Source organism: Daktulosphaira vitifoliae, unplaced genomic scaffold (assembly GCF_025091365.1).
Source record: "Daktulosphaira vitifoliae isolate Bord-2020 unplaced genomic scaffold, ASM2509136v1 Scaffold_2, whole genome shotgun sequence".
NCBI classification, from domain to species: domain Eukaryota; kingdom Metazoa; phylum Arthropoda; class Insecta; order Hemiptera; family Phylloxeridae; genus Daktulosphaira; species Daktulosphaira vitifoliae.
The window spans coordinates 8,155,548-8,175,813 of record NW_026099573.1 but is presented as its reverse complement, the minus strand read 5'-3'; the positions used below and the strand labels follow the sequence as shown (position 1 = coordinate 8,175,813).

General features: G+C 24.4%; 3 protein-coding genes across 8 annotated transcripts; 2 read left to right on the top strand and 1 right to left on the bottom strand.

Annotated features, from left to right (window-relative positions):
• Positions 1 to 2,906: 2,906 nt before the first annotated feature.
• LOC126897957 (uncharacterized protein y4hQ-like) lies at positions 2,907 to 3,521 on the top strand. The gene has a single exon (XM_050671904.1). The coding sequence runs from the start codon at positions 2,907 to 2,909 to the stop codon at positions 3,519 to 3,521; it is 615 nt and encodes a 204-aa protein (XP_050527861.1).
• A 556-nt stretch (positions 3,522 to 4,077) lies between these two features.
• On the bottom strand, positions 4,078 to 17,285 carry LOC126897371 (uncharacterized). 6 transcript variants are annotated; one of them, XR_007702089.1, is made up of 12 exons: positions 17,117 to 17,285; positions 15,983 to 16,100; positions 15,624 to 15,905; positions 14,293 to 14,441; positions 12,968 to 13,481; positions 11,653 to 11,748; positions 10,776 to 10,981; positions 10,630 to 10,716; positions 8,377 to 8,487; positions 5,260 to 5,339; positions 4,338 to 4,446; positions 4,078 to 4,271 (listed from the first exon to the last, which is right to left on the bottom strand). XR_007702089.1 is itself a non-coding variant. In XM_050670909.1 (9 exons), exons 2-9 carry the CDS (start codon positions 16,066 to 16,068, stop codon positions 8,408 to 8,410), a joined length of 1,500 nt encoding a protein of 499 aa, XP_050526866.1. In that variant the 5' UTR covers positions 16,069 to 16,100; positions 17,117 to 17,285; the 3' UTR covers positions 8,146 to 8,407. The 6 variants fall into 6 exon arrangements, 2 of the variants coding, with proteins under 2 accessions (XP_050526866.1, XP_050526868.1); XR_007702090.1 differs by lacking the exon at positions 17,117 to 17,285 and adding an exon at positions 16,473 to 16,491 and having other exon boundaries at positions 4,352 to 4,446; XR_007702087.1 differs by having other exon boundaries at positions 4,079 to 4,271; positions 4,352 to 4,446.
• Positions 17,286 to 17,386: 101 nt separating this feature from the next.
• On the top strand, positions 17,387 to 20,266 carry LOC126897370 (CCAAT/enhancer-binding protein zeta). Its single transcript, XM_050670908.1, has one exon. It carries the CDS (start codon positions 17,786 to 17,788, stop codon positions 20,198 to 20,200), a length of 2,415 nt encoding a protein of 804 aa, XP_050526865.1. The 5' UTR covers positions 17,387 to 17,785; the 3' UTR covers positions 20,201 to 20,266.

Below are 20,266 nucleotides of genomic sequence, written 5' to 3'. Positions count from 1 at the left end.
ATACGATTTGTGATCTTTTGACGTATCTTTGAAAGAAATCGTTTTGGTGAGAGCTAAGAGAAAATGGTAACAGGCCCCAAAAAAATCAATAAAAAAAAAACGCATCATAGTAAAATTAATGCGTTTTCAGCTTCACATCGAAGTTAAAATTGCGGACTCGAACGATGAAATTTTGCCTAGTGGAGGAGTGTAACACCTCTTTCCGGACAGTCCAGATATGAAATTACAACTTTAATTTCATAACTAAAATTATAATTAATTAACGAGGGTTTGAATAACCGAAGTTCCATTTTATTTTTGATAAATCCTTACTTACAATATTGACACGTTTGCATAGAGATATCGAAATACCAGGTATATAACTAGATACTTATTAATTTTTTACTATTTCCCTGTAAAAATTACATTACTAAATTATTTAATATCAGTTTCTTTATATCGTTAATTTTTATAATAAGTATTTATTCATATATAATACTTATAAATAATAAAACTTGTAATCAGGATGCAATTAAGGAAAAATGACAAATTAAAATTAAAAAATTAAACACTATCTATAGATTTGCGAAGAAGTGATTATAATCACGGTCAAATATCATCTATACAAATATTTATAAATTATTAAATACATTTCTGTTTTCCCCTTGTACCCTATTAAGGGTGTCAACTTTATTTATTTCAATGGCAAAATACATATTTGACTGGTTTAAAAAATAAAAAATAATCTAATTAAAAAAATGCCTGGTCGATAATAACTTAGGCTGTAGATGAAACGTGGGCGATGTTATTTCTTGGGCTCAATATTCCTCTTGCCTAAGTATAAAAATGTCAATAACTTCCGAAGTACTGTTTTATATGAAGCATAAATTCTATAAACTATAGTTTATAACAAATTTTTATGTATATAACTACTGCTAACATCCTACTTACCTATAGTTAAACATGTATGTTACCCTTAAAAAAATAAAATTAACACCCTTTGAAGATATAACGAATGAACCGAAAAAGTACTTGTAAAAATACCAAAACAAATATTCCCGAAGTTAATTTTATTGTGTAAAAGATTCAGTGGATTTTAATATACGGTTCGCCTTGTAAAAAAGGCGTACGTTAAGTATAAAACCTCTTTTTTAATTTATAAGCACATGTTCTATATTTTAAAATACAAATTTTGCGATAAGTATAAATTATATAATTCAATATCTAAGATGTTCGAATAGTATAAACCTTTAAGTGTGTATTATGAAGATATGCGCAAATAGTAAAGCTTTGAATCCTTCGGTGTGGCTTAAAAAAAATTGTTTATGAGGACTAGTGCCACGCTATATTTTATAATTTTAGATTATACACCAGATGTGAAGATTTTTATCACTTTTCTATATCTCTCCCTAAAAAATATATTATTTAATTAGGGGATCTGTCAATGTTTCTATGGGGGCTGAAACCCCACAGAACTCATACAAACTATACTAATGTTTGTATCTATTAATATTGATTATACGTAAGTGTGATCATTGAAGTAACATTTTTTAAATCATTGAATATCCTTTTATTCTCTTCTATAGATATGTATTAACTTAAATGTATTAGTTGCTTTACCCCTAGCACCACGGATAAAAGTTTTGGAGTACTTCTATCTTAGCATCCCATTTTATTTTTTCCAGCGACGGGTATAGGAAGTTTTCAATCTTCCTATTTACTGCTCATAGTCAACTTCCCTTAAAGGCAACTATTAGGGACTTCTGAGGGAAACCCAATTCTACTAAAGACATATAATTATCTTGGAATGTACTATATATGTCGTTGTTTATAAGGACGTTTCATATATTTTAAATTTTAGAATTTCTTAGGTTTCGCCGCCCAAATTTGTGTTTATACACATAAAAAGAAACCATAAAATATTTCATGTCGATCAGACAAGTTTAGACATTGACTTGAGTTTAAAAATTAACTAAAATAAGATGGTTTTTTTTAGACTTTACTTGTAAATTAGGGCTCCAAAAAATGTATAGGAACTAAATTGTAACTGTTTTATGTAAATTTTAATAATGTTGTAAAATGATTTATACAAATTGTTTTGTGTTTATCAAAACTGTGTGTACTTAAATTGGAGAGCGAAGTGAGTAAACGTGTGAATAGGGACAAAAAAGTATGTCTCAAAAAGATATCAACTTAATTTTAGGTTCGACTCTATTCCGAGAAGGTATTGGAATTTCAAAATGGAAGTGTACATTTTTAGATAATATAATTTATAGAAAATAATCCCATAAATAAATTACTAGTTAGTAAAAACTTTTGAACTATATTTTTTAGAAAATATAAATACTTCTCTGTATAGGTAAAAGGACGCGCGACTGAGGAATGTCTATTGATAAAATTAATCATAAAACGCACCACACCTCTATATTTTATAGAGTTAATAACTTACGAAATAATTCTAGAGTTGTGAATAGCCCATTTTCTTGCCAAAAACTTTTTTATTCAATCTTATATTTTTATAAAGCAATAGAGTGGTCAATCATTACTCTGTATATAACGAAATTACATTTGAAAAATTGATTTTTCAAATTGTCACTAACATCAAATAGTAAATAGCTTCCAGTTTACCATGTGAAATTGAGTGACCGTTGTTTTTGTTTTAAATATACAGTGGTAAGAGCAGTTGTAACATTAACCGGATTGAACATGTCACGTGCATTTTAGTGTTCATCATTATGACAGTGACGTAATATAAATATTTTCAATTCATTGTTATTAGTTTTACCTTATTTCATATTACGGCTCAGAGATGCCTTCAATTTTGTCTTCTTAATTTATTGAAGCACCCGGATAAACTTTTCATGTTAACTTAAGAGCTTTTTTAAGTTTGTAGAATATCCGTTGAGCATAATCAAACTGGAGAGAACATGTCTGCAAGTATTATTTTTCAGTTTAAAATAACTCTTAAACGCATTAAACCTAATATATGGCGTCGCATTCAAGTGCCTGGAAATTTTACGTTCTGGGAACTACATATGGCCATTTCAGACGCCATGGGGTGGCAAGACTATCATTTACACCAGTTTGAAGTCTTGAATCCTAGAAATGGCCAAATAGTTCTGATTGGTACACCCGACGACTTCGGTCTCGTTGAGGTAATTAACGGAAAAACGGTTAAAATAGCGGACTTCTTTTCGGCCCCTAAATGCAAAGCCAAGTATGAATATGATTTTGGCGATGGTTGGGATCACGAAATTCTTCTTCAAAAAATTTTACCTGCAATACCTACAGTCGAGTATCCTATTTGTGTGGGTGGTAAACGTGCTTGCCCTCCAGAAGATTGTGGAGGTACATGGGGTTATGGAGAGCTTTTATCGATTATTTCTAATCCTAACCACGGAGAATACGAAGAACGTAAAGATTGGTTGAAGTTGATTGGTTATACTAATGGCGAGTTTGATTCAGAACATTTTGACCCAAAATCCGTTTATTTTCGCAGTTTTAGAGATAGCTGGAACCAAAGAAATTTTATTCCATTATAAGTTATTGAAGTTTTCACATTTAAGTAAATTATTTGTTTTATTCAAATTCTATAATTTCTGAATCATTTTTCATTAAGAAGTTTGTTAAATGTTTTCTCTAAACATTTTTTTTTTTTGTGTACAAAGATTTATTTTTGAGTATTTGATTAAATTATAAATTATATAGAAATTGTTAAATGTGATTTATAATATATTTTAAACTAAGTTTACTGATATTATATAAGTTTTTAAGAGTTGTTGAAGAAATATAAACATTTTACTTTGCATTTTGTACAGACAAATTGTTTTAGCAATATTTTTATGTATTAAGGAAATACTGACAATTGTTATATAAAGATTTTGTTTTAACAGAAATCTAGTGTTTATTTTTTACATTTTTTGTGAATATATATTAAACCAATTAATTGATACAAAATATTTCTTTTTTATTTATTGTTCAAATATCATCTTTTCATAACATGTAAAAACTGCTCAAGTATATTGAAAGCCAAAATATTTCTCTCATACAAGTTAAGAATTAAACAGAAAAATTTCTATATAAATCCAATTTATAATTAGACCACAAAGTTAAAATGAATTAAAAAATTATACTGAAAACTGATTTTTCATTAGCAATGTTAATTACTATTAAGAAATATTAATACTCGATTATACATATATATATTTGAGCTTTTTATTGGCTATCAAAAAACCATTCAAATGCATGATTGTATGGATGAAAAATTATTCATATAATGAAATCACAATATTCTGGAAAAGAAAATTTTCATTAGTGATTTCATAAAACTTTATGTAAAATATTCTTGGATACTGAACCTAAAAATATTTACCAAAACTCCATGAAATTTTATTCTAAATGGCCATTCATTTATCATAATTTACGATAGTGTAATATCAAAGATCTTCAACTTTTAACATTTTAAATCTGCAATAATAGAACAGAATTAATTACATAGAGAATTTATTTATTTATGTCAAGAAAGTATTATCTATTATTGTTGAAGTTAGTAATCAATATAAAATTTAACAAGTTTAATTTATGTTACTTTTATGAAAAATTTTCTTTCTCGTTTTATAATTATTATTAAAGTTAATTGTATTGCAAAATACATGAGCAATGCAATAAGATGCTGGCTACATTAGCAGGTTCAGATTAAGGGGGAGACTCATTGGCTCACGAGAAATTAGGATATACTAAGAGAAAAAACCTAGTCTTGTATCCTATCTAATTGGTAAAATAAAAAAGTTCAAAATTATATTATTATTATTAATTTTTTATCACCTGTAGTATTTATTTGTGTTGTAATATAATATAAAGATTTTGCTGCACTTAAGGTAATATATTTATAATATTTTTGTATACTAAAAAAAAGGTTTATAGGTTATTAGTTAAAAGAAAAGCCCTTATTATTAAAACAAAAAAAAATTTCAATTATATATTATATGCTCCCAGTCTAATAGTGTATGATGTCTCCAGCATACAATATTTATTTTATGTAATGATAGTCAAATAAAATGTTTTATTAAAAAAAGGGAGTTGCTAAAAATATTTTTTTGGAAAATTTTATGCTTATAAATTTGTAACTTATTGAAAAGTGAAAAAATAAATAGTGTCAAGAAATTAGTTATTTATCAAAATAGTACTAACTTTTATAAGAGGGTATTAATCTATTATTGCCTATTTTATTCAGTTATTAAAAATTATACTTAATTATTTTTAAGTAAAAATTCTATTCACCTTCATAGTCATACATTAACCATTTCTTCAACTAGAACACATCTTTGTGTTATTTATAAGAACACGAGATGCACTGATACCTAAAAAGGACCAAAAATGTATTTATTGCTATAGTCTATAATAATAATATTCAGCTTGTAGAAATAAATACAATTTAAACAATAGAAATAGAAAAATTATTAAGTAAAAGTAATTGAGAAATGTTTAATCAATATAATATGTACTGTCAAAAAGGGAAAATAGTGGATTTTGATTATTTAATCAATAGTAAAAATTAATAACTACATTAACAGTTATATTGTCCTTAAATTGAGTTATAATAATTAGTTGTTGGCATACAGCTTATCAGAATAACATTTTATAATGAATAAACTTAATTTAAATTTAATTGAATAGTTTTATTTAAAAAAATGATTAATTGATATTTAAAATGAATAAATTATTTAAATTATGTAGTAAAGTATAAAAAGTCAAAACTTAAAAAAGTAAGATTTAGAATAGTACAGATATTTATTTATATTTAAGTAATATTTATTATAATTTTTTTCAGATGCTATTTAAAATTAATAATTTGATAAAATCGAAGTTTAATTCGATTTTAAAATAATTATAAATTGTTTAAAAAACTAAAAGTAAAAATAATAAATTTATGAGAGATACTGTGATGATAAAAATTGACAGGTTTACAATTATGTTTGAAAGTTATATTACTTACTTGAGGAATAATACAGAAAATGAGTAACTAAAATTATTTACCATTGATGGACCATTGATTGTACAATATTAAGCCATGTTCGTCCCAGAATATTTTGCATTATGATACACATCAGATGCTAATACAATTATACTATTTTGAAAATTTAGTTAAATTTGTTATTATATTATTACTTTTATCAAGTTTTATGAGAAATTAAGTTTTTATTTTATAGAAAATATTGGATGCTTAATAATTAATATCTAGAAAAAAGTTTGGCATCTTATATTTTAATATAACTAGTATGTTAGAAAGTCTCTATCATTAAAAAATATAGTTAAAAAAAAGTTAATTCTGTTTTCTTTTAATTAACTTTAAAATAAAATAAATTTATTAAAATATAAATAATAAAATTTAATTAAAATGAATTTTTAAAAAACATGGGTTTTTATATTTGTTCTAAGTAATATGTTTTTAAACTGTTATTATAAGAATTATATATCAATTTTGCATTTGCCTTAAAAAAGAAAACATACAAATTACTATTAAGTTCACAGTAACAGTATATCATATCATCCAAGTAAATATTACCATTTTTTTCATAGCTAAATAGAATATTTTTCTAATTTTATATTGAATAATAAATCTATCATTATTATTATAGTTGAAAAAAAAGGGATATAGAAATAATCATTTTAGAAAGTGTTGACTCTCATAAATAATTAAATGTATGTTAAAAACCTATAAAAATATTACATTACTAAGACATAATATTAATTTTAAATTAAACATTAAAAAAAAATAAACATAAGCAATTAAAAAAAAACTGAAATTTTTTATAACACATTCAATATTTATATTACTCTACTTTTAAATTTTAATGTATGTATCAAAAACTTAAATTATTAAATAACTTATAGTAATATTGTATCTTACTAACATAGTTATTCAAATATAAGTAAAAATTGTGTCATTATATTAATAATGATAATATTGTAAAAATCATATTTGTATAATAAATTTTTAAAATAGTCGTATGAAATATTTTCAAAAAATAAACAATCTTAGAATTAACTTAGCATATTTAGATATTTTTCTATAGAGCTAAGTTACATGATATGAAATTAATAAAGAAAATCAGTAAATATTTTGTATTTCTGTACTACATCACTAAAAGATTATCAAATTCTGGACTGACGATCTTTTATTGAGTACTTAAGAATAATGTTGATTTGTCAGGATTTACTGAGATTTATATTTTACGTCTAAGTACAAAATGGTTAAGAAACCTCATTAAAAGAAGTAGCAATGGTTGTTTATAAGTTTTTTAGGCTTAAAAAAATTGTTAGCATCACATAAAAACTTAACATTGATAAAATATTTATATAATAATTGTATAAAAATATATAATTTAAACTATTGTTAGTTTGTTGAAATAGCTTTATCAACTGTTAAATGTTCTATTATTTAAGGTAAAAGTAAAATTATATTAAAATTAATTTATAATAAATACACTTCTTGAATTTAATGGATATCATTATTTTATAAGGAGGAATGCAATAAAAATCATAACAATTAAATGTATTTGATGTAAATATATAAATTATATATTAAATGTTTCAATACAAAACCATTGTTTATCATTATTTAAAAATACTTAATCAATAAATTTCATTTGCAGTAAAAATTATTTGTTAGGCCAAATATTATTTTGAATTGTAATGAATATAGTAATATTATAATATAATAGTATTGAAATATAAATTATAAAACTATGGTAAATAAGAGTTTCAAGTTAATATACCTTATAACAATGTATAAATTTTTAAACTTATATTATCTCCACTAAACCTTAATAATTAATATAGATAAGGAAAATTACAATCCATTAAAAAATAATATATTTTTAAAATATATTCATGTTATATTTATGATGAATTCAATACCAAAAAAATAATTATAAGAGGTAAAATATACCTTAATTAGTGTCAGTTGGAAACATACTAAATAATTTTTTTGAATATGTAATATTTACATTAAAAAAATTATGTTTTCTTATAATTTTAATAGCATTATTATGTTCATGCTAACTAATGAAAATAACTATAATTTTTTGTTAAAAAAAAGAACAAAATTAGTTATAATAAATAATAATCTAGATACAAATATTGAAATATTATAAATAATACATATATTTACAGCTATTTACATTAAATGAAATAAAATAACAACTGTCATCTGTAAAATAAAACCTACACAGTTCTACATTAAATATATAAATTATAATTAAAATAAACCACAATTTCAAATGTTATTGACTTATATTTAAATTTATTAATCCTCTGAATTCCAAATACAAAAGATCTTTATAGTTATTAACAATAATTATTCTTCTTATTATATTTTACTTTATTATAACTTACCAGAATAAAATTCATTTTGATATTTTAGTCATTAGTATGTTATACCATAATTGTAAGCTGTATCAGTTTTAGGATAAATGGCAGCACTTGATTGATTATAACTGCTAGCATCTAATTAAATACTAGTTTTCAGTATACACATTTTAAATTTGTTCATAATAACATTTAAAAATAATAGTATAATTAAGAAAGTTAATTTAGTATAGAATAAGTAAGGGTGTTTCGATAATAACTTTAAAAAAAAATTAAAATATATATTTAGATTATCACACAAGAAGATGTAACAAAATAAATATCAGTTTTTTCAATATCAATAATAATTAGAAATTAATCTAAGTGCAGTATTGTTGCCATTTTACAAGCTCTTTACAATTAATTATAATTAATTTTCTTTGTGATTATAATAAAATAATTCCAGACAACTCAAATTTTTTTATAAATTAAAAGTGATTGTTTAATCCTAATTTTATTTTTTCTACATTCTGTATTATAGGTAGGTATAATGAATACTACCTTTACAAATTATCTCAAAATAAAAGGTTGTATTTGGAAAGGTTAGATTACCATTAATTATGAGACAAATTGTGAAACACCAAGCTTCCAATACATCATTATTTATTTATTTATTTATTTATAAATTTAACGGGCATAGCCCTTTTTTACAATTTAGATTAATAACAATTTAAACATACATAACATAAGTGAGTAATTCAACAGAAACATAAATAACATTACGGAGTAATTCACAGTGATTCAACAGAAATATACGAATATAGGTATATAAAAATACAAGCTGCTATGAGGTACAAAAATAAGAAAAATAACAAAAATACAAAAATAAGGTGGTTAACAAGATAACATAAGTGGGTCCATATTGGCACTATTTAAAATTCTTCTAATGGGCTCATTTTGTAAGTAATTGGTAGAACAAATGGGGATAAAAAAAAGAAAATAGGAACGAGAATTTCTCTGAGGAACTTTAAAATTTATTAAATTTAGAAGATATGGTGAATCAATATTTCCATTCAGCAATTCATTTAGAAATTTAATGCCTGCAGCAACTCTACGATCAGTCAGTGACGATAAATTAAGGTTGTTTGCAACTGGAGAATAATCATGAGGGTCATGTTGGATACCCAATATAAATCCAGCATGCCGCAAAAATCTCCGTTGTACCCTTTCAATTTGGGTGGCATCAGATAAGGAACGAGGGTTCCAAACAATAGAACCATATTCTACAATTGGCCGAACCAATGAAGAATATAATATTTTTAGCGAAGAATTTAGTTTTAAGTTAGCAGCTAATCTTATTATAAAGCCGAGCTTTTTCAACGCTTTACAGCATTGTAGAAGAATTACATTTAGAAACACTATTATGTAGCCATACAGGTAAAGCAATAAAAATTTTAAATGCCGAGACTTTACTTAACTTAAGAAATAACTACAAAAATTAAAAATCACTGAATAAAACTAGATTAAATCTTAAATAAAGATGTGATTAATCAACAATGAAAGATTACATTTTAACAACTTTTGAACTCTGATCTTAATTTTGTTACACCTTTAAAACATGATAAATTTTTTATTTTAATATTTTAAAAGTTTAATTGACAAGCCTTTAATTTTATCTCAATGACACCAAATATAAAATACACTATGTTTTCAAATTCTTATCATGTATGTCATTATGTCCAATCTATTTTGTATTCATCTCTCTTCATTTATTTTAATAATTAGATCACTTATTTTCTTAATTCAGTCTTAAAATAGTTTTGTTTCATTAGGATTTGGCTATCCATTCCCCAGATAATAAAACAGTAGACCAACTCGCTATCTCAATCTCCTCCTATTTAATTTCTCTTATTTCTAATATTCCTTCAGCTAATTTACTTTGCTGCTTTTGGCAAACCGTTTTCAAAGCTTAGCAAGACAACTGGTTAACTATAAATTACATTACTACTTTTTCTTGAACTGTTCAAAAAACTCCTAATATTTTTTTACTCCTGGGTTTCATAATTTAGTTTTATCAAGATACATAATATCTTCTTATTTAAAAATTAGGCTTAGCAACCACCTTATACCATCTCTCTCTCTCTCTCTTTAAATTCTGCTTCATTATGATCCTACACAAAAACAAATCACTTTTTGATTATTCTCCTTGACTGTCCTGCGTATATATATTTTATTTAAAGGTAAAATAGATTTATTCTAAACATTAGCAATAATTATTTTAATTTATATTTTTTAACTAACCTGTTTGATAAACATTGTTGGTATTACTTTGATACTGCGTTGAGGGCTGTGAAGCTCCATAATTATATGCACTATAATTATTTTGTTCTAAAACAAGTTGAAAATTTAAAATATGAACCATAATAAAGTATAAAAAGTTTTTTTACCTGGTTTGGAATAAGTATTGTTAGCCCCATAAGAATCAGACTGATTATTAGTGTTTTGTGAATAACTTACATCATATTGTGCTTGTTGACTTGGATATGAATTATAATTACTTTGTTGTTGGTTATATTGTCCATACGTCTCTCCATAATTTACTTGGTTTTGATAGCCAGGAGTAGTTTGATTATAAGGCTGTGCTTGGGAGAAACTGTAATAAAAATACAATGGATATTAAATACAAATTTTAATTTAAATACTAGAAAAACAACAATCATTTAGAAATTAAAATTTTTTTTAGTTTTTATATAAGCTAGAATTTCCAAAGAATAAGTTTAAGTTTATTTTCATAAGCTAAATTTAAAAAAATTAAAAAGGTTAACTTTATTATATTTTTTTCCGAAAAATGATGTGTAATTTTTTGTATATATATATTTCTTTTTTGCATAGGAAAGGTTTGAACTACATGCTTATTTAAATATTTAGAGTATGTAAATGTATTTTGGAAGAAATAGACATAACATGAATGAACTAAATTAACAATATATATTATATATATAAGAATATATCGTATATTGTAGGATTAAGAATTAACAAAGAAATATCAATATTTTTATACAATTGAGTAAAAAAATGATATTTACAATTTTTAAAATTACACAATTTATCTTAATATGGTATGTTTGGTTTTCTTCCAATAAAAGAAACACTATAAAATTTAAACTTTTTTTGGATGATTTTGTATGTTATAAAGTCCAACTTTGTATTTTTATAAAGTATGTAGTTTAAATTTTTATATATTATTTTTTTATTCTACAGAATAATTATATAAACTCTAGTTTTTACGTAGTTAAAAATAAAGATTGTCTGTCAAAAACTTACTCATATTGATTTTGTACTTGTTGTGGAGCAGATTGTACTGCCACTTGATTATAATTTTGTAGATTATTACACTTATTGTACTCCACGTTGTATGAACTATTTAAACAAATTATATAGTTAGCTAAAATTATTAATTTTTTGTTTTTTAATTTATTGTCTCATTTTTTAAAAATTTTATTGAGTAATATTCAAAAGTATATATTATATACATACATATTTATTTATATATTGGACAATTTGAGTCATTATTCATACTATTACAATAATATTTACAAGAAATCAAGGAAATTTAAACATTTAAAAAAATGTATAATATTATTTTAAGAGATGTACCAAGTAGTAAATATGTGTACTAATCGAGTACAGAGTAAAAGGCGAGTAGCCAAATTTCCAGCATTAATGATATAAAAAGATCAACATAAAATATTCATTTTTTTACATTACCTCTTCATTTAGGTTAAAACCAATATATATGTGTAGGATATAAGGCTTAAACACTCCATATCAATAATATTAGGATAGATATAACTCAATTTCAAGTTTTATTAAAATAGAATATTTTAAATAATAAGAGATAACACCTCATCAAATTTTTTGTAAAAAAAAGCTTCAAAATTGCAATAACAGAACTTTTGAAAAATTTAAAAATTAAAAACATGATAAAATTGAAAAAGACATCATACTATTCATAATTATAAAAAATATTTAATTAATTAAGTTTATATTTAGATGAAGAATATTTAATTTTAACAATATTCTGAAGAATTCTATGCAGTGTAATATTTAAGGAATTGGTGTCATAGAGTTATAAAAACTTCTTAAACAGGGGCTTTATTTAATTTTTTAAAATTTTTTTTCTTATATCATTTCAGATCTTCACATAATCAAAGAATAACTAAAAGAAAAAGTGATTCACATTGGAAATTTACTGAATAATTAAAAATATATAATATACTATGTTTTAAACATAATATGTTGCGATGCACGCCTTGAAAAAAAATCTTGTGTATATTGCTGTTTCTTTGCTTAGTAATGTTTAATACTATGTATCACACTATTAGTGTTTTAGGGACATATGTCAAAATCTATGATGTTTGACATTTTAATATAATTTAATGTAGTTTATTAATCTCTATTTAAATATACAATTTAATTCTATAAATTAAACTTAAACTTAAAACAAAGTAAGACACAATGTCAAAATTTCGAAATTATTTATCTTGAATTAATTTTTTGTAAACGGACCTCTTGTACTAACAGTGCAATGTATAAATTTTAAAACAATTTATTTTATAAAATAAAATTATGAACTTACGAATTAGGTTGTTGTGGTTGCTGTTGATAGGTTTGTGGTAGTGGAGCATTACTATACTGCTGCTGGGTAGGTGGACAATAAATTTGTTGTTGCTGTTGTGAATCATAATTTTGATATGTTTGATTGTACTGCTGTGGTGTCTGATCATATGGAACTTGTGGTTGCATTTGTTGTTGATTGTATTGTTGTCCTTGAGTATATACCTGCTGTGATTGTTCATAAGCTTGAGATTGGTTATGATATTGAAGTTGTCCCTGTTGAAGTGTAATGTGGTTAGGTTGTTCTTGCCGATTAAATGAATTTTGATCATTGCGCATAACTGGCCTATTAGGTTGATTTCGAACTTTTTGTTGATAAAAACTATTGTTATCCATTGATTTTATCTTTTTGGTAACTTGCTGTTGAAATGATGGTCTTTTGTTTGACATATTTTGTTTAATATTAGTGTTACCAGATTGTCTGGTACTGGTTGTAATTTGGTCAATATCATTTAATTGATTATTATTTGAGGTACCTGTTCGAGATAAAAAAAAAATAAAAACTTAGTTTTTTATTTATGTTTATATTTAAGTATAAGCAAATATTAGCAGATTATTAGGTTCTTTAAAATTTGAAATATGATTCTAATATGCGCTAAAAAAAAAACCACAAAAATAATAAAAACCTAAAATCTGTTTTTATACATAAAATATACATTGTCTTATTATAATAAATAAAAAAATTAATCCATTCATGTTTTCATGTTTTTTAATAATTGAGCCATAGTGAATTAAGTAATCTAATACCAAATAATTTTTTTTTCAGTAAATCAAAAAAAGGAACATTCCATTTTCCATAGGGTCTATTTACAACTCAGTGTTCGGTATTCATTTTTAAAATAAAAATAATTATTGATGCTCAATTTCTTTTCATAATATTACCTATAATATTTATGTGTAGATTATTTTAATATAATAAAACTTTTTTAAAACTATTTGTATTAATATTTTAAAAGTTATGAAAAATATTATAGTGAAGACTGAAAATAAAATGCAAGTGTTATTAATTTTATCACTAGTCATTTCTTGGCCTCACTCTTCCTCTTGCCTAAGTATAAAAACTTCCAAAGAACTGATCCAAAAGTTGTTATCTACCAGTTATTAAAAGATTACTTTCTATTTTATAGAAAATAAAATATTTATTGCCATTTGAAAAAATAAATAAAATATGAAGAATACATAAAAAATACTTTATGATTGATGAATTGAAAAAAAATATGTATCTTAAAGAAACCAAAACAAAAATTTCTCAATATTACTTTTATTTTTTAATTAATTAATAAGTACCTCTATTATTCTTCATAATGCGAGCCTTATTTGATTGAAGAAGAGGCTTCGGGAAAGTTTGTGATAACAATGATGGAGGAGATGATTTTTGCTGTGAACTTTTTGAATTTTCAGATGATTGCACTTTTATTTCATACTCATTGGTGCCACTAAAAAAATTATAATTTAATTACATAATATAATTTTAATATCAATACTTCTGAAAGATTTTTATGGTTACAATAATTGTTAAAACCAGGGATTAAATCAAAATTATTATGTTATAAGTTTTAAATAATTGAAATGTTATAGATTTATAATATAATCAGTTTTTTTGTATTTAAACAATATCAATTTTTTATATTTAACGTTTTTTGAAGTTTTAACATTATTGATAATTTTTACCTTATAGTTTTTATGTTAAGAAAACTGGGTTGTTTGCACTTATATTTTCTATAAATTTATTATATCTTATATGTTATAACAAATCATCAATGTTTTAATTTTTTAGTTTATCTTTACAGGTCTTTTTTTACATATAAAACATAAAAAAACATATGTTTATTTATGTTTTACAATTAAAAATTTTTTTTTAGTAGTTATGACATTATAATCATAATTTTATGAAAACAAATTGAAGACTTGGTTTTAATATAGTAAAGCTACATTTAGCTTTACTACAACACGAAGGAGTAGTAAAAAGAGTTTTTACACCATTATTTAATATTAAGTATTTTATTTAAATTTAAATGTTTAAAATGGCATTTCTTTGTAATAATTTTTTTTCTATATCATACAAAATTTATTAATATGTAGACCTGTTTAATTATAGATAATTATTTAATGACAAATATTTAATTAAATAAATCAAAAGAATTTAATTATTGTATAGAAATTATTTCATTTATTACTCGAAAAGTAGAATTATATTAAAAATCATTGTCAAATATCTGACTGTATACTTAAAAAATTATTTCTCAATATTTATATTTAGAAACAACAAATATTTATTAAATTTATAATTATATTAATTACCAGCAATTAAACTCAGCTCGGACCACATTTTTAATTTCAATTACAAAAAGTAAATTTACTAGTTACTTGCATGCTAACTAATGTTTAGTAATTCTGTTTTATTAAAAATTAATTAAATGAGTTTTTAGAAAAACAATTTTTTTTAACTAAAATTAAATTTTTAAGTTTTATCTTTTAAATGTTTATAAAAGTAAGAAATGAAAAATTAAAAAATTATTACACTTTTTTATGTTTACCGTTAATCTATATGTATGTTTTATTAAAATATTATTAATATTATAAAAATATTACATATAAAAATAAAATAATAATCTTACTTGCGATCAATTGTAATTTCTGTATTTGAAACATTATGAGGGCCATGATTTTTACCTTCAGAAGATATTAATTTCATCCCTGGTGGTATAGATCTTGGTCTTAAATGTAGTGGTATACTACGTAATACATGAGGAGGCAATAGCATATTTCTCATTGGTGCTATCCTAGGCATCATACCTCTAGAACCTATTATAGGCATCATTGGATGTCTCATCATACGTGTAGGGTGGCGAAATGGCCTAGGTAAAAAACCTGGTGGTAAACCTCTCATCATTACTGGTCTACATAAACATAAATTTTATAGTTTTATGCTCAAAACAAATACATCAAAATTATTATATATATATATCATACAAACCTTGGAGGAAAACCGGGTAACCTGGATCTCATCAAATGAGGGGGTGGCATTCTAGGACGAAGAACAGGAACTTCTTCTAAATCCATAACTATTTATATTCTGACTAATATTAGCTAAACTAAAATCAAATAAAAGGTAAAATTATTTTTAGTTATGTAAAAAAATATAATTTAGAACTAAAATCTGAGCGATTGTAATATTTTTTAGAAGTAGGAGGTGGATGGGCATTATTATCTCCTTATAGAAATAGTCATGATTAATTAAGAATAGAAATTCTACGGGTTCAAACATATCATTCTTAATGCTATTCAATGACTCCAATATTACAAAAAACTTGGACAGACTAAAAATGTTTCTCAAATAATTTGAATATTCTAATGTTTTTAGTACATTTAAACTATCTTTTTAAGTTGGATATAAACTTCATTATTAATTAAGTTCTCTTAATTTAATATACTTTTAGTTTGTAAAACAAAAAATATATACACACCATGAAAGTTGAGATTCCTTAAAAAGTTTTTATATAGCAAAAAATGAAGCAGAAAAATATATAATCAGAATTTCATCAGGTTAGTTCATTACCCAATTTTTAATGCAAGTAATAATCACTGTTGTCGAATGTATAAAACTATATGATACATTTTAAGTACTGTTTATTAATTTAAAATTTTGTATTCCAAGTAAAAATAAAATTTTTTTAAGTTAAATTTTATAAAAGAAACTGAAGTATTATTAATGCAAAATTTTTATAAATATTTTAATACAATTTTTTAAACACGTAAATATTTTATAAATAATATCCTCAAAATTTAGCCTGTTGCTAAATGTTGCCTTATGAGAAAATGAGTATTGATTAAATAAAAAAAACACTTACATAAACAAACAAAAATATCCAGAACTTAAAATGTAGACAAATACAAGGAATAGCAAAAAAATTATTCTTAAAAATTCAAATTACTTATTAAAATATAATTATCAATATTAGATTGATTGCCAACTAATGATTCTTCTTAAGATAACATTCATTCACATATAGGCGCAAAATAAACAACAAATATAATGATAAAATTATATCTTTACAAGTATATCAAGTTAACTATAATAAGTACGATAAAATGTTTATCTTATACTTACTCTGTGAAAGAGCTGTTATGATTACGAGAAACTATGAAATCCAATCATACTTTTAAATATTTTAGTGGAAGAACTATTACAATTTTGGACAAATCAGTGATAATAATGAATTAAAAAGAGTATGTAATGGGCTAAGTTAACCATGTAAATATTTTACACATGATATATTATTCCAATACAAATCATTCAACTATTATTACACCACTAGAAGCACTGTTTTCCGGTATAAGTTAATGATAAAAATGTTCAATCACATATATCGCTGCAATCGCAGAGTAGAAAGAAGTTGTATTCATAGTTGATATAAAATAATTTTTTGATCTTTGAGAAATGGAGTTAGTAAGTGTTTGTAGTATTGTCTAATTGTTTTTAAGAGTATTACGACATTTTGCGTAAAAATTTACGTTTAATTTAATTAAAAGCTTTTCCCCAATATTTAATTGTTTATAAAAATTGGACCAGTTGCACAGGGGACTAAGTTAATGTCGAAAATGTAGTAGATAATGTTGAACGAAAAATTGATATAAATGCGATAATAGTTCACATTGCGCAAAAACGCACATGTGTTGAATATACGATTATCTTTCTACAGCATTTAAGCAAATGTGAAGAATGAATGACTATTTCTAAACTACTTTTTTTTTAATTTAGTAATTTGTGTTTTTTTTAATGATGTCTAGTTCGGATAGCGAGATAGAAAGTGATGAAGAATATAATAAGTTATATTCAGATTCTGATGCTGACGACAATGATCTGCCGAAATGGTATGACGGTCTACCATCATTTGGTACCTTCACAAATTTACCACAATCTGAAATTCAAGCCCTTCGAGTTGAAGCAGAAAAAATTTTGGAACATCAACCTAAGATTGATCATAAAAAGTCATGGATTACTGAGATAGCTAAGCAAGGTACATACTCTGACAAAATTGCTGCACTTACTATCAAAATTCAAGAAGATCCTTTTCATAATATAAATGCATTACAAAATCTTATTAACATGGTTAAAATTGGTAAAAAACAACAGTGTTCTCTTGTGATTGATTCCTTAACAGAGTTGTTTACTAGAGTTTTATTGAAAATGGAATTACTCATATTTGAAAATCAACCCTTAAGTGAATTATCCAGATTAGATGACTTAAAACAGCGAAAATTATTATTAAGTGCTTGGTTATTTGAAGATAAATTAAAAATTATGTATAGTAATTTCATTGATGCATTGAGTGCAGTTGGATTAGATTCTGTCCCAATAAACCGTGAAAAAAGTATATCTGCAATGTATAAATTATTGATAAGTAGTACTGAATGTGAAATGCAAATAGTGAGGTATGTTGTTAACAAATTTGGGGATACTGTTCACAAAGTAGCTTCAAAAGCTATGTATACCTTACGTCTTGTTGTAAAAAACAGACCAAGCCTAAGTAATGTTGTATTTGAGGAGGTTAGAAAACTTCTTTTCCGTTCCAATATAAAACCTAGGGCCCAATATTATGGGATTTGTTTTTTAACTCAAATTGATACTAAAGAAATAGCTAAAGATGTAATAGAATTATATTTGTCATTTTTCAAAGCTTGTGTTAAAACTGGAGCTATTGATTCGCGTCTGATGGGTGCTTTGTTAGTTGGAGTAAATAAAACATATCCATTTATTAGAAGTGGTATTCAAGAAGAACAATTACAAACCATGTATAAAATTGTCCATTTAGCACCATTTAACATATCTTTGCAAGCTTTACTTTTAATTAAACAGTTAGAAAATAATGATAGATTTTATAGTGCTCTTTATAAAAAAATATTTGATGAAAGTTTGATAAATACATCTCATCAAGGCATTTGTATACATTTAATTTACAAATCTATGTGGGATGATAAATGTCCAGAACGCTTAATTGCTTTTATGAAACGTATTTACCAAATGTGTCTATATTGTCCAATTCCATTTGTTTGTGGAATATTTTGTATGACTTCGCGATTAATGAAAAAACACAAAGGTTTAATTGGGAAATCTAAGTTTGAAGAAGTAACAATTGAAGCTCCTCCTAAGCCAATCATATTAAATGAAGCTTTGATTAAAGAAGAAGACGAAGATGATGAAAAATATTTTGATGCCCAAAGTAATGAAGTTAATGAAAACCATCAGTCACAGTCATCATCTTGGTATCATATTAAAGCACCATTAGAGATTAAACCATCAGAAGAATCGGGTAAGTCCCAAGAAAATGTTCCCAAAATCAGAGAAGAAAAAAATTTCTATGATATTACTGCTAGAAACCCAAGATTTGCAGGGGGTGAACATGCTATCTTATCAGAATTAATTCCTTTAAGTCGTCATTATCATCCTACTGTTGCAACATTTGCATCTAGAATAATTGCTGGTAAATCAATTTATTATGATGGGAACCCATTAGCAGATTTTACAGTATTACATTTCCTGGATCGTTTTTCATTTAAAAACCCTAAAAAACCTAGAGAAAGAGATGACAAAGAAGAATTATTTAGGTCTGTAGGGTCTTCAAAAAAACATTATGTTCCTAAAGGTTTGAAAAGCATGTCAGTAGTTAGTGAAGAATATTTAAGACATGAAGAAAAACAAATACCTTTAGATGAAGTCTTCTTATACAAATACTTAAAGCAAAGACCTAAAAAAGATAAAAAAGAAGTCGAACAAGATGTAGATGGTTTTAGTGATGTGGATAGTGTTAATAGTGATGATTTCAATGAATTATTAGATGGAATGATGGGTAAAAAAAAAAAAAAAAAGTTTGACTTTTCTAGAGGTTTTGAGAAAAAATCTAAAGCAAAAAAATCTCGTGAAACTGTGGATGATGATTCTGAAAGTGGTGAAGATGATGAATTTGTTGTACCTACTAAATCAAAAAATTTAGCTGATCTTGCTGTGCCTGCTGAAAAGTTTGCTGCCATGTTAGATGAAGCTGGTAAAAAGAAATCTGGAGGGAAAGATGATATTTTTATTCGTGATAATGCATCAGCCAAACAATTGGAATGGGAAAAAAAGAAATTTAGTGGAAAAAAACGAAAACGGTTAAATGATGGAAGAAAAAATAGAAAGCGCAATCGAATATGAAATTAAATTTAACACTTAATAACATTTACAAAACAGAAATTATATTTGTTTTATTATTCATGTATA